Source organism: Ornithorhynchus anatinus, chromosome 13 (genome assembly GCF_004115215.2).
Source record: "Ornithorhynchus anatinus isolate Pmale09 chromosome 13, mOrnAna1.pri.v4, whole genome shotgun sequence".
NCBI lineage: Eukaryota > Metazoa > Chordata > Mammalia > Monotremata > Ornithorhynchidae > Ornithorhynchus > Ornithorhynchus anatinus.
Window position 1 is genome coordinate 17,265,120 of NC_041740.1, and position 22,955 is coordinate 17,288,074.

General features: G+C 44.5%; 1 protein-coding gene across 5 annotated transcripts in view; it reads left to right on the top strand.

The window, feature by feature from the left end:
* The window catches only part of ARHGAP21 (Rho GTPase activating protein 21), a 139,416-nt gene that overhangs the window by 33,315 nt on the left and 83,146 nt on the right, over window positions 1-22,955 (top strand). For 4 of the 5 annotated variants that reach the window (XM_007667880.3, XM_039913922.1, XM_039913921.1 and 1 more), the window contains exon 1: window positions 7,478-7,553. The exons of the other annotated variant lie outside the window; for it this stretch is intronic. In XM_007667880.3, coding sequence (XP_007666070.2) covers window positions 7,497-7,553 — 57 coding nt within the window. In that variant the 5' untranslated portion in view covers window positions 7,478-7,496. Of the gene's footprint in view, window positions 1-7,477; window positions 7,554-22,955 lie in introns of those variants that run through there. 5 annotated transcript variants of the gene reach the window in all.

Genomic DNA, 22,955 nt, shown 5'->3' on the forward strand with positions numbered 1-22,955 from the left:
GAACAAGTGTCTCTTAAATTTCCACTCCCTCCTATTAGCAAAGGTGTGTATCTTCCACATGCTTGACTAACCTTCTGAAGCATCTCCGCCAACAAAGACTCATTGTCACAGCTGTCTTGTGGTGAAGGGAGGTGACGGCGGGCATCTTTAGAGCAAGCTGTCAAAAGAGCCAAATTCTGCTAGTGTTAGATTGCATTAGTGTCTAGACGGCGACTCGGTTCTCTATCATACCACCTCAGATGTTGGGGGCGGGGGGAGATGATCATTTTTTAAGAACCATACGCAATAGACACAAACTGGAATTGAATAACCTCCAAAGTTCCCCAAAGGAGAATGTGAAAGATCTTGTCTTTTTATAGCTTTTATAAGATCCTGAAATCACGAATCCCCATGGTACATCGTTGAAACTTGTAGCAGTTCGATCACTCATTTTAAATTGAATTATAGTTCACAGTGTAGTATTTACATTTTGCGAGTCCTGGATTTGGTTGTGGGTATTGCTGACATGAGTGGCAAAGATGAACCAGTGCCAGTGGTACTGTGCGAACTACCAGCTTACTATTTTAATATCTGTCTCCCTGTCTAGACTGTAGGCTCCTTGTGGGCAGGGGAACCTGTCTACAAACTCTGTTGTATTGTTCTCTCCCAAGTGTTTAGTACAGTGGTTTGCACACAGTAGGCTTTCTAAATACCATTGATTTATAATTCCTCTGTGCATGTTCTCAGTTCTGAAGTGTTAGGATCGAGTATCATCTGTTGTTCCCAACAGGGGATTCTGCTGTGGCTTGCACAGAGACTGATTTTTAAAATTCAGTGACTGACCTCCTAACCTCTGTGTCTTGTTTACTCAGCTCCGACTTTCCAAACCAGGAGGTCATGGCACATCGCTCTATCATGGGAAACTCCCAGGTTTCTCCCAAGGTTTCCCCTGCTGCCTTGAAGGAAAGAAAAACAGCCTCAGAAACTGGAGTGCCTGATCTGTTTCCATATGGGGAAAATAAAGATTGCAAGGAGGGCCGAAGAGTATGCTTGGGACATTTCTCTGACTCCTCTGCTCCCATTAGGGGTGAGAAGAGCATGGTTTCTAGAGGCAAGTTAGCGATGTTGAGGGAAAAGTAAGGCATATTAAAGGTACCACCTTCACCTTTGGGACGGTTGGGTAGAAAGCAGCTGATGCACTGTTCCTTCAAGCATCCTGTTGCCATTCTTGGAAACGGAATGGCTGGATGGACCATTGATCTGACCCCGGAATAGCATGGTTCCTGATCTTGTTCTTGCTTCTCTTCAGGCCTGCCTTCCTTTTCCTCCTTGTCTTCTCACCCTGGTTTGGCCCTATTCGTTTTTCTGCCAGTGCCCACCAGAGGAAAGAGAGTGTGGCCGAAACTTGGGGAGCTCTTCAGGTTCATTCTGATTGCTCCCCTTTGCCTTTTGATGGGAGTCTAGAAAGGGGTACTTGTTGGTGAGGCCTGAGATCTGGTTTCATCAGTCTGGCTGTAGACTGGGAAACCCCAAAATGTGCTTGTTTAGGGTTGTAGACTTTCATTTCTATGATCCAAAAGAGCATTACTCAGAGATCCAGTGTATGTGGCATTTTTATTTTCTCTCAGGGATACTTGTTTTGATTGTGATCAGGACAGGAAGGGGGAAATTGGAGGAAATGGACAATTCCAATGAGCACCTGCATTTCTGTGGTAAATGTGGATGAATAATCTCAAAGATTTAGCCAATTTCTAGATGCGACATATCGGGCACCTTTTAGTCTGCCCCTTTTTGGTGGTGAAATTGCAAGACCCATTAATTCTTTCTCTTGTTTAATCATTCTTGTTAATCGTCTCTTACCTGTGCCAGGATGCCCACATTCTTTTTGAATTACAGTTCCCAGAACAGAGCCCTGTTCGCTAGGCAGTGATGGGTAGTGGATATTCCGAACGTTGCCTCATTTAAGCCTTTGAGGTCAACCGATCAGTGTTATTTATTGAAAACTTACTGGGTGCAGAGCACTGTACTCAGTACCTGGGAAAGTGCAGTAGAATATAATAATAACTTTGGTATTTGTTAAGCGCTTACTATGTGCAGATCACTGTTCTAAGTGCTGGGGTAGAAAAGGGTAATCAGGTTGTCCCACGTGAGGCTCGCAGTCTTAATCCCCATTTTACAGATGAGGTAACAGAGAAGAAGTGACAGAGAAGTTAAGTGACTTGCCCACAGTCACACAGCTGACAAGTAGCAGATCTGGGATTCGAACCCATGACTTCTGACTCCTAAGCCATGCTCTTTCCACTGAGCCACACTGCTTATCTGATATACATATAGTTGGAAGACACGGTCCGTTACCACAAGGAGCTTACCGTCTAGAGGGGAGACAAATAAATTGCACAAGGGGAAGTGGCAAAGAGTAAGGTCATATATGTAAGTGCTCTGGGACTGAGGGAGGGGTGAATATCATGACCTCCATTTTATGCTGTATACCCACCTTAGTTCTGAGATGGTGTTAGACGTGGTATTTTGAAGAGTATGAGCTATGTATTTGGAAGTTGCTATTTGCTTGAAAGTTGAAGAATGAGAGAAAGCAAGTTTTGGGTTTTATTATAAGACGATTTAGGATGTCATTATCTAGGGCAGGAGGAAGTGGCTGCATAGAAAAGAGCCACAGAGTTAGTGGGGAACTCTGATTCATCATTGGTGTTTGCCCGCAGTGGCCTTTTCGGCAGTATGCCAGCATTCACCAGGGAATGTCAGAGGGCCAGACACCATGTGACCACATAAGATGGAATGCAACAAAGCCGGTTGCCCTTCATCTTGAAGCCAGATCCCATGTTTGCATAGGCTGCCTTGGTCCTGGCAGAGCCCTGGAGTTGTGTGCGTGCGTGTGTGTGGTGGGAGTTGATGGGGGGAGAGACAGAGAGTGTGTGTAATATGATAAGCCTAAGGTGAATTTGCTGAAGTCTGGTATAGGATGGTATTTATTGAACCCTTACTGGGTCTAGAGCACTACTCAGCACTTGCGAGAGTACAATACAGTGAGGTTATTGTCTAGAGGGGGGAGACAGACATCAATTTTTAATAAATAATTCTAATTATAGATATGCTTCACATTTATAATATATAACTATATTCTATGATACCAGGTTATATAAATATATTTATAGTATGATGGCAAATAATATAAAACAATAAACAATTGTAAATAAATAATTTACACATATGTCCTTAAGTGCTGTGGGGCTGCAGGTTGGGTGAATACCAAATGCCCAGGTCATCACTGGTTTTAAGGAGAAGCAGCATGGTCTAGTAGTTAGAGCATGGGTCTAGGAGTCAGAAGGACCTGGGTTGTAATGTGGCTCCACCACCTGTCTGCTGGGTGACTTTGGGCAAGTCTGTTAATTTCTCTTTGCCTCATTTACCTCATCTGTAAAATGGGGATTAAGACTGTGAGCCCCATTTGGCACATGGACTGTGTTCCACCTGATTACCTTGGCTCTACCCCAGCACTTAGAATAGTTTATGGCACATAGTAAGTACATAACAGATACCATTCAAAAAAAAAAAAAGACTGCATCATTTGGGCCCCAACCTGGCATGGCTAGAGGAAGATGTAGGCCTCAACCACATCTGCTACTGCTCCACAGAAGCCCCATAGTCATGGCTGTGACTCCCAGGGTCATTAGGGGACATAAGTCCCAGCTCTAAAAATGGTAGACATGTAATGGGCTGGGCCTAGATGCTGCAGTAGATCTTTGCCAGTTTAACACTTAGGGAGTCAGGGCTGGGCTAGGGAAGGGGATGTGTGGGGAGCAGAGGGTAAGAACAAAGCTGGAAGAAGGCGGCAAGGTTTGCTGTCCCAGGAGTCTGGTAAGGAACTGAAGGCATCTCCAAGATGCAGAATCTCCAGGCTGTTTACAGGGGTTAAGTGGTACTAACCCAGATTTCTTCCCCAAAGACATACAGATAAAACAGTCCAATCCTGGAGAGAGGACTTACCCAAAGGAATCCTGGCTCATGTTTTCCACCATGATCTCACTGCTAAATGATCTCTGGGAGAAGTGATTATGAAACACCAGTGCCTGATTTAATATTTAATCTTTGTTGAAGTTGCTTTATTGTTGTTCAGTATATCCTAGATTAAAATCTTAACCCCTGTGGTTGTATAGAAAGAGCCCTATAATACAATTCTTCTTCTTTGCCTTTTGTTTAACATCAACAGTTGGATAAAGTCTCATCCCAGTGAATCCATAATGGAGATTCCAGCAGGGAAAGACGTGAATATATTTAGGAAGAATTAATGAGAATAGGTTGTGAACTTTTTGATCACTTGTTAGTCATTATTGACAGTTGACCAGAGTGAATTTTAAAATCATTTAGAAATTTGATCCTAAAATCATTTAGGAATCTGTGAAATATTAAGAGGAAAATACTTGACTGGCTAATTTACATTCAGGGTGTATAGTTTGAGAAGTGGAATAAGAAGATGTATTTGGCCATGTCGCATTTTAGAAAGCTAAGGGCATGTCCGTTCCAATTTTTTGCAAATCAGTGCCCCAAAATACTAAAATCCAGGTAACTTATGAAACTAATCTTCCTCTTCCTCTTGCCGTAATAGTATAAGTTTAAAATTTAGCCTACTCAGGTACCCAGGCCATATCTATGTGTTTGAGAAAAGAATCCCAAATCCACAGTGTCTCATAATAGCGCACGTGGCAGTGGTCTTGCTTTTCAGTTCACAAAAGGGGAATTTCTAGCCAGTTGAGCCCTGGAGATCCCTCCCGATGACCTGCTACTACCCGGGATTGCTTTGATCACCTGCTTCCTCCAGCTGCCAGCCTGCCTGGGGTCCTGTGATTGTCATAAATCTTCCCCAAAGGCAGCGATGGAGCCAGGCAGCTCCGCTGTTAGTCTAGTGCTATTTGTCGATCAGCGGCCGTGTCGAAGCCATAGGCCAGTCAATAGCATCTATTGAGCATCTACTGCGTGTAGAGCACGGTGCTAAATTCTCTGTCCTCATTAGAGGGAATTTACAATCTAGCTGGGGAAGTAGACACTAAAATTATAAATAGGCGGAAGAAGGAAAGCCATTAGGAACATGAATTAGTGTTTAAGTAATAGGGTTTCTGAAGTATGGACATGAAGTGCTGGGTGAAAGTACCTAAGTGCTTAGGTGGTATTGAAGTGCTGAAGTGGTAGCAGTTGGGAGAAGATTAGAAATTTCAATGGCGAAGGGATGTGATTTCAGAAGGGCTCTGAAGATGGGGAGAGATGTGATCTGTCGGATGTAGACGTGGGGTGGGAGGCTGGGAGGCAGAGAGGAAAGCGTGCCTAAGAGGTCGGTGATGGGAGAGGTGAAAATGAGATCTATTAAGTAGGTTAGCTTGAGAGGAACAAAACATGTGAGCCAGAGTGTAATGTGGTAAAAGTGGGGATGAGTAGATGTGAGAGAGCTGATTAAGTGCCTTAAGATCAATGGTCAGGAGTTTCTGCCTGATTGACTGGAATGGATAACCAGTGGAGATTTTTGAGGATTAGGGAGATATGTGCAGAATGAAGTTTTAGAAAAATCACGTGGGCAGTAGAGTGAATAATGGCCCAGAGAGGGAAGGACACTGGATGCGAGGAGATGAGCTAGCTTAACAGTCTTGAGGGTAGGGATTATTTCTGACTAACTCTTTTATACCCAACCTTAGTTCAGTGCTCTGCACAGAGTATGTGCTCAGTAAACACCATTGATTGATCAGTGAGGAAGCCAGCATATGCCAAGTGCCTGAACTGGGGAGATGACCATTTGGATAAATTGTTCACTGGCATTTATTCAGTGCTTACTGTTTTTTATGTCTGTCTCCCCCCTTCTAGACTGCGAGCCCATTGTGGGCAGGGATTGTCTCTATTTGTTGCTGAACTGTACTTTACAAGTGCTTAGTACAATGCTCTGCACAGAGTAAGTGCTCAGTAAATGAATGGGCAGAGCACTGTATTAAGCACTTTGGGGGAGTGTGCTCCTTGAGGGCAGGGATTATATTTACCAACTCTGTGATATGAAAGGGCAGATATCGGAAATGTTGTGGAGAGAAGATTGACAAGGTTTAGAGACAGGGTGAATATGGGGATTGAGAGGGAGGCAGGAGTCAAGAATAATGCTGAGGTCCCGGGCTTGGAAGATGGGGAGGATGATGGTTTGTCAACTGTGAAGTTAAAATTAGATGGAGAAGAGGATTTGGGAAGGAAGGTGAGGAGTTCAGTTTGGGCCATATTGACTTTAAAGTGCCAGTGATCCATCCATGTAGCGTTATCCTGGAGGCAGGAAGAAAACAGAGATTGCAGAGAAGGCGAGAGGCCAAAGCTATTGAAGTATATTTGAGGAGACAGTGAGGCCTGGTGGAAAGAGCACAAACCTAGGAGTCAGGAGACCCAATTTCTGGTCCTAATTTTGCTGTTGGCCTCCTGCATCACGTTGGGCAAGTCATTTAACTTCTCTAGGCTTTATTTTCCTCATCTCTAAAATGGGCATGTCTACCAACTGTATTGTACTCTCCCAAGTACGTTTAGTACAGTGTGCTACACACAGTAATTGCTCAATAAATGCCGTTGATTGTTTGGGTGTAATAGATGGTAAGTTCTGTCTGAGACAGAGATTGTCTAATTTGATAGCCTTGTAGGAAGTAGCCCAGCAAATAGCACATAGTAAGCCCTTAATAAATGCCATATTTATTGAGATAGTAGTTGAAGCTGTGGGAGCGAATGAGCAAATGTAAATCAAAAAGAGGAGGGGACACAGAATAGCGGGTGGGAGGCAGAAGACATGCTGGTTAGACTGAGAAGGATTGACCAGAGGTCTGAGGAGAACCAGGAGAGAAAGCTCTTAGACTAAACAAGGTTACAGTGTTTCCATGAGAAGGAAGTAGTTTACAGGGTTTACAGCTAAGAGGATGAGGAGGGTTGAGGAGGGTTGGATGGAGTCAGATAAACTCGATTTTGCACCAGTGAGGTCATTAGTGACCTTGGAGAGAATGGCCTCATGGAATACGGGGGGGTTAACTAGACTGTATAGAGGGTTAAGAAGAGAGTTGGAGGAGGGGAAATGGAGACAGCAAGGTTTACATAAGGAGTTTGGGCAGGAACAGAAGGAGAGACATTGGTTCCTATAGTGGGTTCTAGGTCAGGGATGCTTTTGCTCCATTCTTACAGAGCTCTCCTTGCAAACATTGTTGGCCGTAGACAGATTCAGGTCCAAAATGGAGGTTCCCAGAGATAAAATAGTCTCAAAACATACACCTGCCCTGGGCAGATTTGGTTATTGTCAGGATAGAAAAGGAATGTGTTGCAGTTCTCTTCCGTGAGCTATTGCTGACTTGATGGTTGGGGGAGGGAAGAGAAGATCCTGTTTCTGAATCTCATCACTGCATAGCTCTTGTTACATCGAGTACCATACTGACAAAAGCTGAGTCAGAGCAGAGATGCAGACTGCGCTATAGGCAGGCATGGCCCAATTCAGGATTTTAGACTGCATGATCAACCACAATTGGAGTCTGTTATGTAATTTATATTGTGCTTGGAGTGGTCAGGTTTGTATACTAAATATATTTAATTGCTTATTAACTGAGTATTGTTATATTTGAAATGGGGGGAAAAAATCCCTACTGGAAACCGTAAAGCAGTGCTCTCCTTTAACAATGGGAATAATCGTTCTGCAGATGTACTTTTTGGTATAACCATTTGCTTTGCATGTTCCTTTGATTTGGATTTTAACAGCCAAAAGAATGAAGTTTTTAGTATTATTAAGTAAACAGAAGCAGAGTTTTCAGTAGTTGGGGTTGTAACTGCTTTAAAAATAAAAGCCGGTGTACATTAAACTAATAAGCTAAATAGCTTATACTCGCTTCAGAGAGTGTTTTCTTTACTGATTACTTGCAAATTGGTGAAACCTGCAATGAAACCTGAGTCTCATGCAGTTCTTTCTACAGTGGATCTGTTAGCTTTACTAACCACAGGATAAAATATACATTTCTTTAAAAATAATTCTGGGCTATATTCAGTTAAGCTTTTTGGAGGAAATGTGGTTATTTTGGTTTTTCCTTTTATAATACATAATGGTTAAAAGTTGTTGGATCAAACTATGCATCCATTATATGTCCATTGTTTTGGGGGCCATCTTGCTGTTCTAAATATGAAGCAAAAATGTACCCTCCCCCTACTAACCCTCAAACCTCCTTGTTGAGTGTTTTGAACCAATCCAATCTGCTTTTATTATATGTCCACAGCAATGTTGCACGTTCTCAAGATGATGGCTTCTTGGGTAGACAGATAGCTTGTCTTGGAGATGTTTGTCTTAATTCTGGGTATCTAAAGATGAAGTCACTCTCCTTGAGGTCTTTTGGATGGTATTCTGTTTTTTACTTCCCTCGTCCGTCAGAAGTTTAAATGAAAAAAATAAAGGCTGTTGACCTTTTAATGTTTAATTATGATGCAAAGTGGTCTATGTAATGTAGTACTTTTGAGTGAAAATGATATTTCCATTCTTACTCTAACCACAATTTATTTGGATGTTTACAGAGGAAACAGACCCTTAGTTGTCTTTTCAGCACGCTGCTACAGTCTCTCATGGCTCTAAACTCGGGTTTAGAGAGGGACGGGGGGCATAGCTTCCCATAAGTTGGGCCGGGCACAAAAAGACTAATGAATCTTAGATATGAGAGCCGGAAAAAGCCATCCAGTCTATATCCTCTTGCCAGCACAGGATTGATTCCTCAGTATGCTTTCTAGTTTGTTCTTTAATGGATTTACATTACAGTAATAAAATATGGGCTTTCTGTGGCCACTTTGAGTAGTGGGAGATGGTAGATGATGCCATTAACTTAAAATGTAAACTTCATTAAGAAAACCCCCCCAAAAGGAGGCTGAGAACTTTAGAGTGGGGTTACTATGTTATGGCAGTGGGTCTGGGCTTCTTGGAAAGAGTCTCTGGTACCTTGTCTCATTAAATGATTAAACTCATTAGTTCGGTCGTAGAACAGTGATTGACTACTTCTTAACCACTGGGGGCCTCTTTAACAGCCATGTTTCCTTGGGCCAGACCCAGCGAGTCTTAGTGACACAGTTGCCAATTCTAGTTGTCCACTGTACCCTGTTGGCAAATTTCTGTTTTTCAGTGGAAGTTTGGAGGCCCTGTTTTCAGGGCAGCGGTTCATGGCTTGTTGGGGACTGTGTTGCTGGCCAGAAATTTTGAATTGGAATCAGGGGCATAACCGAGTCTGAACTAAGAAATGACCTCCACCATCCCAACTTATAAACTAGAGCTCACCGAGGGCCATTTGTACACCTTTAAACAGGTCAGTCAGCCCATGGAACATACACTGCTGGCTGACTCCTGTCTTAGAGCTGGTGAGACTGCACCTTAAGGGAACTGGAGCCAGAAAGCAAGAAGACTGTAGGGAAAGTTTGGGGTCATATTGGATATATTGGTTAAAAATCCCAAGGTTAACCTCAGCAGAGTTTATGACTACGGGAAGGTAGAAATGGAGTTTTATAGCTCGGATCCAACAGTTTCCTTTTTAAACTAGTCTTACGTCTGACAGCCTATTTATTGCTTTTTCAGCTTCTTCCATGTAGCTGAACAAAATATGATGACGTCGATAACTTGGAGTGGGTAGCATTCCTGTCCCCTCAAGGGCTTAATTTTGTGTGTGAGGACTGAGTAAGGGAGGGAGGCAGGTGCATGAGAAGCAGTAGAAGGGAGGAAATGAGCTGCTACGAGTTTGCAGCTCAGAAAGACTGATGGCCGTCGGGTGGGGGAGGGTGACATTTGCGCGCACGCGTGTGTGTGCTTGTGCGTGCCGGGGGTGGACAGGGAACAGGAGATAGAAACATCGAAGCCTACAGAATGTTATTGCTGACTATCTCCCTCCCACAGCACCGATATGATTAGCCAGGGGAGGTACACGACTGACAGATAAAAACCTCAGAAACAGCAAGGAGCTTCTGCAATGGCAATTCTGGGGATCCTGGTCCATCCTCACTGCACTTGACACCTCACAAATCCAGGGTAAGAAAGCCTAGAGTCCAGTCGGTCTATTCAGACACGCTCAGCCTGCTCACTGGGTGTAAACGTGACAGACACATTTCTTGCGATTCAGACCGATGAGGCTGTTCGAATCCTCCTCAGTGTTTATTTGAGTACCATTCAGTATAGCTGATCTGGGGATTTAGTCTTGAAAATGTAACTAAGAAATTTAAAGTTTACAGTTGTGATTTCTTTAAAATTAAGATTAATTCATCCAGATATTCTTTTCTTTCCCTCCACCACCTTCCCCCACCCCACACCTAAGGATTCTTCGGAAACTTCTTAGCATCAGATTTAAAACACCCAATCAGCTCGCCCCCTCCTACCTCACCTTACCCCACTGATCTTGTACTACAGCCCAACCCGCACATTTTGCTCCTGTAGTGCCAGTTTACTCACTGTGCCCACATCTTGTCTCTCTCGCCACCGACCCCTTTCCCAAGCCTGCCCCTGGCCTGGAACTCCCTCCCTCTCTAAATATGTAGGACCACCGCTCTCTTTATTTTCAAAGCCTTATTAAGGTCACATCTCCTCCAAGACATTTTCCCTAATTAAACTCTCTTTCCCCAACTCCTCCCTCTTGTGTCATCTATGCACTTGAATCTGTATCCTCTGGGCAGTTGATAATCACCTCAACCTCAGCCCCACAGCACTTCTGAATTCATTCATTTATTCATTCATTCATTCATATTTATTGAGCACTTACTGTGTGCAGAGCACTATACTAAGTACTTGGAAAGTACAATTCAGCAATAAAGAGATGCAGTCCCTGCCCTCAATGGGCTCACAGTCTAGAAGAATATATCTATCTGTAACTTATTTATCTATATTAATGTCTGTCTTCCCCTCTAAGCTGTTTGCTAGTTGTGGGCAGGGAATGTGTCTACTGACTCTGTTGTGTTCTCCCAAACAGTGTAGTGCTGTGCACACAGAAAGTACTCAGTAAATACTATTGATTGATTCAGGTGTTCCTGGACATGATTCATAGCTGATTCCAGCCATTAGCTTCAAAGTTCTCCCAACCGTTGACCCTCCCATATTGACCTGTCCTCCTTTTCTGTTAACTCTGGTTCATTCATTCATTCAATAGTATTTATTGAGCGCTTACTATGTGCAGAGCACTGTACTAAGCGCTTGGGATGAACAAGTCGGCAACAGATAGAGACAGTCCCTGCCGTTTGACGGGCTTACAGTCTAATCGGGGGAGACGGACAGACAAGAACAATGGCAATAAACGGCGTCAAGGGGAAGAACATCTCGTAAAAACAATGGCAACTAAATAGAATCAAGGCGATGTACAATTCATTAACAAAATAAATAGGGTAACGAAAATATATACAGTTGAGCGGACAAGTACAGTGCTGTGGGGATGGGAAGGGAGAGGTGGAGGAGCAGAGGGAAAAGGGGAAAATGAGGCTTTAGCTGCGGAGACGTAAAGGGGGGATGGCAGAGGGAGTAGAGGGGGAAGAGGAGCTCAGTCTGGGAACGCCTCTTGGAGGAGGTGATTTTTAAGTAAGGTTTTGAAGAGGGAAAGAGAATCAGTTTGGCGGAGGTGAGGAGGGAGGGCGTTCCAGGACTGCGGGAGGACGTGACCCAGGGGTCGACGGCGGGATAGGCGAGACCGAGGGACGGTGAGGAGGTGGGCGGCGGAGGAGCGGAGCGTGCGGGGTGGGCGGTAGAAAGAGAGAAGGGAGGAGAGGTAGGAAGGGGCAAGGTGATGGAGAGCCTTGAAGCCTAGAGTGAGGAGTTTTTGTTTGGAGCGGAGGTCGATAGGCAACCACTGGAGTTGTTTAAGAAGGGGAGTGACGTGCCCAGATCGTTTCTGCAGGAAGATGAGCCGGGCAGCGGAGTGAAGAATAGACCGGAGCGGGGCGAGAGAGGAGGAAGGGAGGTCAGAGAGAAGGCTGACACAGTAGTCTAGCCGGGATATAACGAGAGCCCGTAATAGTAAGGTAGCCGTTTGGGTGGAGAGGAAAGGGCGGATCTTGGCGATACTGTAGAGGTGAAACCGGCAGGTCTTGGTAACGGATAGGATGTGTGGGGTGAACGAGAGGGACGAGTCAAGGATGACACCGAGATTGCGGGCCTGCGGGACGGGAGGGATGGTCGTGCCATCCACGGTGATAGAGAAGTCTGGGAGCAGACCGGGTTTGGGAGGGAAGATGAGGAGCTCAGTCTTGCTCATGTTGAGTTTCAGGTGGCGGGCTGACATCCAGGTGGAGACGTCCCGGAGGCAGGAGGAGATGCGAGCCTGAAGGGAGGGGGAGAGGACAGGGGCGGAGATGTAGATCTGGTTCTGCACTGGGCCTCGCTAGACAAACCTGCTTGCCTTCCCCAGCCCAGATCTCACCTCCAAGTTGTTGTTCATTCTGCCCTCCCAGCCTAGAATGTTGCTAACTCCGAGTCCATCCCTCTTCCAAAATGTGCCTGAAATGTCAACTCGAGCGTGAAGCCAGACCACATTAAGCCTCCTGACCCAGATTCTGCCATCCACTCCAGTTGCCTCAGCACTTCTTATATATCTCTCAAAATTTTCTGTGTTTTTTTTTCTAGTTGTTGTTGCTGTTTGTTTTAAAACCCCTGACCTTTCACATCTAAATATAATTCCCTTATATGTTTAGTCTTGTTTTGTCTTGCCTCCCCCCATAAATTGTAAGCTCTTCCCAGTCAGGGACTTTGTCTTATTCTTCTTTTGTAATTCCTCTCCAGGCTTAGCATATAGCAGAGAGCTCTGCACAGAGAAAACAGATCTAGTGATCTCATTTTAAATTTCCTGAGGATAATTGGCATCACTCCACATTTTCTCAACAGAATGATTCTCTACCTGAAGTTAGTCATTTCAGGATTCATCATAAAGATATTTGAGCCATTTCCACCTGGTGTTTTGGAGTCACAGGCCTGATTGAGTGTTGGAAATAGTGAAGCAATAGCGATTGTGTTGTCCTTATTGTCGTTTAAATGTGGTCCTCAGTAGTACAGATTTGGAGGAACAGACCTTTCCCTTTACTGTTGATAGCTGCTATAATTTTGTGCCTACTGTGTTCAGTTAATACAAACTTTAGCTCTCTTCCTCACCCTCAGTCAATTTTCAGCCTCTATTTGATACACCATGGGTGCATTTTCTGCAGGATATGTGGTGAGTAATGACTACAGAACCCATAGGCTGCAAATAATAGTTTATGGATTTTCTTCAAAGCTAAAGGTAAAGCCCATTTCTAAACCATTATGGGTTTTTATTGCTCCGGTTTCCCCCTCCCCAGTGCTGCACACCCACTGCCGTGACAACGACTCTCCGACTTCAGAACAGGCCTCCTGTCCACTCTCTACTGGTGGAGGGAAGAAGAGCTGCAGTGTCTTAGGGAGGGAGACGGGCTTTGTGTTCCTTCCCCATCGCAGCATGTGACTGTTGACAGTGGCCTTCTCTCATCCCGGGGAAAGGCAGTGTTCCTGCATGGTGGGTGATGGGCGGGGAGGAAGAGCAGACTGGGGTGTACATTGATGTGCACTGAGGGAATCGTTCATACTGATCTTCAGAGGTCTTTTATAATTTAGACACCGAGGGAGGAACTTTAGGCAGAATAGAATGAGCATCTCTTTATACCCATAGCACATCCTAAAAGTAAAATGTGGAATGGATGTACCCGTAAGGGTGTTGGCAGATCATGTGGTTTCCAAATCTTTATTAAAATATCCCAGTGCCTTACTTCTGGCTTTCCATAATTGTGGATTGACTACATTTGAGTGTACTGTAGATTGATTATATTTCTAGGCCACACACTACTCTTTGTTTAAGTGGTGCTTTTTAAGCTATTACTACGTGGGCTGGGGTACGTACAAGATAATCAGGGCAGGCACAGTCCCTGTCCCACAGGGGCCTTACCATCTATCAGTCAGTAGTATTTATTGAGCGCTTATTGTGCGCAGAGCACTGTACTAAGCGCTTGGAGGGTACAGTACAACAGAGTTGGAAGACACGTCCCCTGCCCACAATAAGCTTACATTCTAGAGGGAGAGACAGACATTAATGTAAAATAATGATTTAGAGAAATATACATAAGTGCTGCGAGGCAAAGTCAGTCTAAATCAGAGGGAGGAGGATTTAATCCCCATTGTACAGATGAGGAAACTGAGGCATAGAGAAGGTAACTGACTTGTCCAAGGTCACACAGCAGACAAGTGGTAGAGCTGGGATTAGAGCCCAGGTCCTCCATAAGGCCACGCGGTTCTCCACTAGGCTGGGCTGCCTTCAAAGAGCTTTCAATGCCAGGGCTGTAAAGGCAACACACTGTAGTATTTCTCATGCTCCATGGGCTGTGCATGTTTTTGGAAGAGTGTTCCTAATTCTGCAGTTTAGTTTTAGCCAAAACACATAATAAAAGCATAAGTCCCAGCAGAACTGAGTGTTTTTCATTTTTATCTTTGTCCTTTTGAGGTGGTAATAATAATAATGATAATACTAAGAAGATAATGAGAATAATAATAATAAAGCTGAAAGGGAACTCAAGCAGGTATCCAGATGAATGTCTCTAATTAAGGAGCTTACCATATTGAGACTCCACAGTTCTCTAGCAGCTCATTAGAATGTCTGACATTCTCATCATCGAAATATGCATCCTTCTGTCCAACCAAAATGGCTCTTGTTGCCATTTAATCCTATCTTCACTTAATTGAGAAGCAGCGTGGCTCAGTGGAAAGAGCCCGGGCTTGGGTGTCAGAGGTCATGGGTTCGAATCCCGTATCCACTACTTGCCAGCTGTGTGACTGTGGGCAAGTCACTTCACTTCTCTGTGCCTCAGTTACCTCATCTGTAAAATGGGGATGAAGACTGTGAGCCTCATGTGGACAATCTGATGATCCTGTATCTACCCCAGTGCTTAGAACAGTGCTCTGCACATAGTAAGCACTTAACAAATACCAACATTATTATTATTATTATTATTATTATTATTAATTGCAGTCTCCCATTGAAAGCAGCAGCAAGTCTTGGCTCCCTCATTTCCTGTGCTTTGCAAAATGAGCACCTAGGCCTAAGCCTGAGGTCCATGGCTGACCACAGACTGTGTCAGGTTAACACTGGTGTCTTTGCGGAGCTTAAAGCCACCTTCGGTCTCGCACGTTTCTCCTTTGTTGAGGTAGAGCTTTTGTCTTGGGAAGACTGAATAACCAAATGATATTAGACTGTAAGCCTCATAGGTGATGGGGACTGTGTCTGACCTGATTAACTAATGACTGCCCCTGTGCCTAGAACAGTGGTTGACCCACGGTAAGAACTTAACACATTCCTTAATAATAATGATGACCTGTATCTTGCTCTAAATCCCCAAGCATTCGCGCCAGGGGAGCATGTTGTGAAGTTGGCCTCTAGTACATCCATGAACTTTTCCTTCAGGCCTCCTCTGGAACATATTCTGTGCTCATCTCTCTATAAAAGACCTTGTTGGGCATTCTTTTATTGCTCCGGTGGACTAGGTGACAGCCCCCATCACTGCTAAGCTTTGACCATCCTCGCCTCACTGTCTGTGAAACCATGACATCATTAGGAACTTGGTATTTGGATGAGACTTTGCCATTTTGCAAACACAAGTTGTTTGGTATCTCTTCGGGATGGGATCAGTGCCTCTCACAGCCTAATAGCAGTGTTGCAGTGACAGCAGCATGGTTAACAATGATCTTCATGTTCAGGCAGTCCCCTCTTTCCTCCCAGCTTTCTGAGTATTGTGCTGGCCACACGGCCCGGCTTAGTCGAGAAGCCTCCTGGCTTCGAGGAAAGAGCACGGGCTTGGGAGTTAGAGGTCGTGGGTTCTAATCCCGGCTCCACCACTTGTCAGCTGTGTGACTTTGGACAAGTCGCTTAACTTCTCTGTGCCTCAGATACCTCATCTGTAAAGTGGGTATTAAGACTGCGAGCCTCATGTGAGATGACCTGATTACCTTGTATCTACTCCAGCGTTTAGAACACTGCTTGGCATATAGTAATTGCTTAACAAATACCATCATTATTATTATTGTGATACCATCACCTGAAACAATATTTTGTGAGAGCACATTTCCCAAAGACCAGTGTATGTTGACGGCTTTAATAATAATAATAATAATAATGTTGGTATTTGTTAAGTGCTTACTATGTGCCAAGCACTGTTCTAAGCGCTGGGGTAGACACAGGGGAATCAGGTTGTCCCACGTGGGGCTCACAGTCTTAATCCCCATTTTACAGATGAGGTAACTGAGGCACTGAGAAGTTAGGTGACTTGCCCAAAGTCACACAGCTGACAAGTGGCCGAGCTGAGATTTGAACCCATGACCTCTGACTCCAAAGCCCGTGCTCTTTCCACTGAGCCACGCTGCTTCTCTCACACATGCCGTCGGTGGACTCCATTAGAGAAGGCATTGTGGTGTTTGGTTTTACTTAAGGTATGATATCTGTCTCTTTTAGGTCGATTTTCAGTCCAAAGTGGTTAACTGCTTGTGCCAGTCGTTGAGTAAGGGATCGGTTGCCTCCAGGAGCGTCGGTCCATATTATGCAATCCGCAAACTCAAGCTTAGGGACCATTCTCTCCCTCCTTTATCTTTGCTCCAAGTGTCCACCAGCTCAGGAGCCCCCGGCTAGGAGATAGCATGTACATACTCCATATTCTCGCCTCCGAAGGCACCAGTCAACAAGGCCGTGAGTATTACGGCAAAAAATACCTGTGCAAGAATGTAACTTAGCACCACTTGAGTTTGTGAAGGAGGTCAAGGCATGAGAAGCAGCGTGGCTCAGTGGAAAGAGCACGGGCTTTGGAGTCATTGGTCATGGGTTCGAATCCCAGCTCTGCCACTTGTCAGCTGTGTGACTGTGGGCAAGTCACTTAGCTTCTCTGTTACCGCATCTGTAAAATGGGGATTAAGACCGTGAGCCCCAAGTGGGACAACCTGATTCCCCTGTGTCTACCCCAGTGCTTAGAACAGTGCTCTGCACATAGTAAGCGCTTAACAAATACCAACGTTATTATGACTTTGATCCCCTGTAGATTGTAAGCTAGTTAGGGGCAGGAAACGTGTCTGCTAATTCTATTGTATTGTGCTCTGCCGAACTTGAAGGGAAGTGCTGTGCACATAGTAAGCACTCAATAAATAGCATTGATTGATTGATTTGATCTTACACACTGACTGATATTCCAGTGTGGAGTGACCTTATGATGTTAAAGTTTTCTGGGCAGCTAGCTCTTTGCATTTCGCCTGAAGCTATCTGGTAAAGATCATGTTAGTAGTACCACATTCAAATCACTGGAAGCCTTCCCCCCCCCACCCCCCCCCCCCCCCCCGCCCAGCTGGTCAGTTAGATGGTTCAACATTCCTTTGACTAGACTTCCCAGGAGTAGCCACAGAAGCTCCCCCTCCCCACCACCACCACACACACGCACTGATAGTTATAGCATGAGACACAGGCACCTTCCTCATACACAGATAGGCAGTGGGTCCATTCTTCAATTCCATCTTTCCCTTCTCAGGAAGCGCACAGCAGATTGGCCAGCTAATGCCTGCCACACTTGTACCCTTTCATCAGTCGATCGTATTTATTGAGTGTTTACTGCATGCAGAGTTTCCAGAATTGGTAGACGAGTTTCCTGCCCTCAACAAGTTTACAGTCTTGAGGGGAGGTAGGCATTGATATAAATAAATTAATTACGGGTATGTACATAAGTCCCTTGAGACTTGGAGAGGGGTGAATAAAAGGGAGCAAGTCAGGGTGACACAGAAGGGAGTGGGAAGTGAGGGGTTAATCAGGGAAGGCCTTCTGGAGGAGATGTGGAGGAGTAAATGTCTGTCGGATATGGAGAGCGAGGGCGTTTCGGGCCAGAGGCAGGACATGGGTGAGAGGTCGGTGGTGAGATAAACGAGATCGAGGTACAGTGAGTAGGTTGGCATTTGAGGAGCGCAGGCTGGTTGTAGTAAAAGAATAACGAGCTAAGGTAGGAGGGTTCAAGGTGATTGAGCGTTTTAAAGCTGATGGTAAGCAGTTTCTGTTTGATGGCGGGGGTTGGGCGGACAACCACTGGAGGTTCTTGAGGAATGAGGAAACGTGGATTGAACGTTTTTGTAGAAAAATGATCTGGGCAGCAGAGTGAAGTATGAAGTGGAGGGGGAAAGGCAGGAGGCAGGGAGGTCAGAAAGGAGTCAGATAACAGTAATCAAGGCAGGATAGGATAAATGTTTGGACTAACGTGTTAGCAGTATCCGCACCAGTGAGCATAGAGAACAACTGTTTACATCCTCCCCTTAAAATCCTCTACACAAAAAGTGCCCAATAAATAATTAATACTAACGGCGCTCAATAAATTCATAGATATGAAATGATCCAAGGACCATTTCCTCTATAGAATAAAGAATCCCAACCTATTAACATTAACATTTCCTCAAGAACTTTCTTCTATCCCTGACATCACTTTTACCGCTCTTCTTTGTTTCCTCTTCACCCAGCCCAGTCTAGCGGAAAGAGCATAGGACTGGAGGAGACCTGGGTTCTTCTGCCCCTGACATGCCGACCTGGTGCAGTTTGCTATGTGCCTCAGTTTCCTCATCTTTAAATGGGGATAAAATAGATTATGCACCTCATGTTGGATAAGCACTGTCTAATCTGATAATCTTGTATCTCTTCAACACTTGGCACATAGTAAGCACTTAATATTAATATTAAATCCACGATTAATATTTCAGTGACAGGGGAATGAGCAAAATGAACTCAAAACTCTAGTAAGCATCTTACCCATGCATGCGTAGCAGAAGGATTACTTTTCTAGATTCATCCATTACTGGGTTGGCTTTCTAAAAATATACTGAACTTGTGATCCATAGATAGCCTCTGCCCAGCTCTGACCCTCCTAGAGGTTGCATGTTTATTTTTATGAATGTGTAGTCTTTTTCTGTTTGGGGTGTTTGTTTTTGATTCTTTCTCTGCACTTCTCTGAACTGAATTTCAAAAATACTTTCCCCCGCAAAAAGTACTTTCAGCCAATTACCTCTTTTTTTCCCCCTCATGAAATTACTCTAGGATAAGGAAAAAAGGTTGTATGGTACCCATTCAACAGAGAAATTCCTTAGACTCTAAGCCCCAGGTGGGACAGGGACCACCTGACCTAATCATTCCATTAAATATGGGCTCTAAGATTTAGACCGTAAAGTATTCGAGGGCAGGGATCATGTTTACCATCTCGTATTGTACTCTCCCAAGCACTTAGTACACTGTCCTGCACTTAGTAGACACTCAATAATTACCATTGTTTAATTGCAGTGCGTGGCAAATACCATCATTTTACTAGAAACAGTCCTAGCAAGATTAAATGACTTGCCCGTGGTTGGGAGTGGGCCCCGATCTCCTCATTGCCAGCCAGACTTGTTAGGTAGGGAAGGTAGGCATTTGTATCACCCTCATTTTAGTACAGATAAGAAAACTGACATTGCCTAGGGATCCCTGGAGTAAAGCCATGATGAAACCCCACATCTCCTGGATCTCAGGTTGGGGCTACTTCTTCCACACTTTTGTATGGTCCCTTTGACTGTCCAGGGAAGTTTAGAACATAAAACAATTACTTGCACTTTGCCTTGTGGTGCATTCCTGCATACCTGTTTACTTGTTGCACCCATATGCCCTAGTGGGAACATGACCAGCAGGAAAAAGAGAGGGCAAGTGGCACTGGTAAGCCACTAGTGCACACTAGCTCATTCCTCTGTGAAGGTTCTCAGTCTCAAAGTCATAGTGACAAGGGGAGACTCCATCGTCATCGGACTTTTCGGCCTTGAACAGCCACAGATCTTTAAAGTTAGCTTTTCTCTCCCTGCGGCAAATATTCTCCTTGCCTATTCTCACCAACTTTATTCGTGCTTACTCCCTTTTAAAATTCCCAGGCCCTAGGCATTGTAGAATCTATTGAGGAAGTAAAATTCATATTTCTGAAGCTGTTCAGTACATAGGAGCAATCAGAAAGTTACCCTCTTAAAAATCAGGATCCATTGCAGACCCCAGCTCTGACAAAATGCAAAGTGTTTTTTGGCATGTGTGCTGTTGTATGGTTCTGTGGACTTAGGTGTCCTAATGACAGTAAGGAGAGAGACTGTAAATACCAGTAGTTTCTAGTCATCTGTCAGAAATAAAGATTATCTCATGCTCAGAAAGCATTGTTGTCCATTGGGTATGACAGGGAGATTTGTATCAGTGAGCATGTATGAGTGTGACTGATTAGAGCTATGTGTGACCCACCCAACCATCCTGGGATTGGCAAGACAGCCCCAAGCTCTACTGTGACATTTGCTGCCAAAGTGTCTGGCACCATTTGGGTTTCATCCTTTTTGCATTGTAGTCGTCCCAAAGCCTTATTTCTGTGTGTCCATCCCATTTCTAATTGTTGTTCACTAGGTTGTGGGCTTTTTAAAAAAAATAGTACTAGTTGAGTGCTTACTATGTACTAGACATTGTACTGCCTGCTGGGGTGGATAAAACTAATCAGGTTGGACACATTTCATGTCATACATGGGGCTCACGGTCTTAATTCCCATTTTACAGAGGTGGTATCTGAGGCACAGAGAAGTGAAGTGACTTACCCAAGGTCACACAGCAGACAAGTAGTGGAGCTGGGATTAGAAGCCAGGTCCTTCTGACTCCAAGCCCATGCTCTCTCCACTGGGCCACACTGCTTCTGCTGCTGTTTTCTAACTGTCAGTGGCTATGTCATTTTGAGGGTTGTGTTCTAATGTATATGAAAACATTACAGCTTTGATTACCATTCAGTCAATAATGTTTACAGTGCAGGTGGTAAGGTTTTACTGAGTGTGCCATGCAGAGTACGATAGAAGTAGTGAATATTATCCTTGCCCTCAAGGAGTTTACAATCTAGCAGCCATTTCTTCAGACTTTAATTCAACCCTCTGAGGATAGTTGATAAATTGAAAGCGTTGTCATTTTCCTGCGTATTTAAAATTTAAGTTGAACTAATTTTCACTTGTGTGCTCTTTCACAGTGCTTAATACAGTGCTCTGCACACAGTAAGTGCTCAATAACTACTATTTCTACAAATGCCAGAAAACAATTTTGGGGGTACTCTGAGTGATACATTGAGGGGAATAATGCTCCTGAATGATTTCCATGTCTTTCCAATTGTTCTGATCTCCCAACCACCTGTCTCTCCCCACTTCAGTCTACACTTCACTCTGTTGTCCGAATTATCTTTCTACAGAAACGCTCTGGGCATGTCACCCCACTCCTCAGAAATCTCCAGTGGTTGCCCAACAACCTTCGTGTGAAGCAAAAACTCCTCACTGTTGGCTTCAAAGCACTCCATCACCTTGCTCCCTCCTACCTCACCTCCCTTCTCTCCTTCTACAGCCCAGCCCGTAGACTCCGCTCCTCTGCCGCTAACCTCCTCACTGTGCTTCGTTCTCGCCTGTCCTGCCGTCGTTCCCTGGCCCAAGTACTAACTGCTGGGATAGATATAATCGGGTTAGACACAGTCCCTGTCCCACATAGGACTCAAAGTCTCAATCCCCATTTTACAAATGAGGGAACTGAGTCACAGAGAAGTTAAGTAATTTGCCCAAAGGCACACCGCAGACAAGTGGAGCTGGGATTAGAACCTATGACCTTCTCTCACTCCCAAGCCCATGCCCTATCCACTAGGTCCTGCTGCTTCTCTTGCTTACTGAGCAAGTGCTTAGTAAGTACCATTGATGGATTCTTGCTGGTGTGCTCTGCTTAGCAGTGGATGCATAGAAATATAATTAATTTTTGTATGTTCTAGACAGTCAGGATTTTGAATTATGTACTCTATGTTGGGAAGTCTCCTTGAGAGGGAATACCCATTAAATGTCGGTGCTTTGATCAGAAAGCCATAATAAAGATATAGAGCCTAATTGGTGGAGAAATTGTTCTCAAGACCTATTTTTGGCCATTATATAATAATAATAATAATAATTGTGGTATTTGGAAAGTCCTTGCTGTGTGCCAAGCACTGTACTAAACGCGGGGATAGAGACAAAATTATCAGATCCTACACGGTGCTGCCAGTCTAAATAGGAGGGAGAGCAGTTATTGAATCCCTGTTTTGCAGATAAGGGAACTGAGGTATAGAAAAGTTAAGTGACTTGTCCAAGGTCACACAGTGGCAGAACCCGGATTAGAACTCAGCTCCTCTGACTCCCAGGTCCATGCTTTGTAGAGGAGTAAGGTGGTGGACTAGATGGAAGTGGTCCTCTGGATACAGAAGCTAAGACAAAATGAATGCTCCTCATCAACAGGATTTATCCAAGGAGTCTCAGTTTCCTGAGCCAGCCTTAGCTATGAGGAAAAGGTTCTCAAACACTGTCGGGTAGTTATAGGCAAATATCCCTTCCCCCCTCTGTTGGAATGAATGTTGGACTAGGGTTTGGACTTTTCCCTGCTATAACTTTTCTGGGCAGTTATCCTATATTGGCTGAGAACAGAAATTATGTTCTCAACACAAAAAAAATACCACATTCCTTCTTATTTCGATTGGTTCTGTAATCCATAGCTGGAGTGTTTTTGCTCGTAAAACCAAAGTTGCTGTGGGCTGCTTTGTGAAGCCCGGAGTCCAATGTTCACCTCAGAAGCCCACCCTGGAGTGGTATAGAAGGTCTGGGTTGGTTGTTTCTGGGTAGGCTGGAGCCTTCCCTGAAAATACCAAGGCTCCATCCAATCCGAGTCATTGCTCGAGAACAACAAGCATTCAGAGTGGTTAAATTTACCTTGGAAGAAGTCCGCTGTTCTAAGTATTTTGGAAGTTTGACATTTGCAATGAATAGCCCATCTATTTTTCTCCTCCCACCCCGTTCCTAAAAAACCGAGCCGAGAGAAACAACATTGATACAGAGCCGAACGCATGCTCGTTTTTGCATAGCTACGCGTGGGACCCTTAGT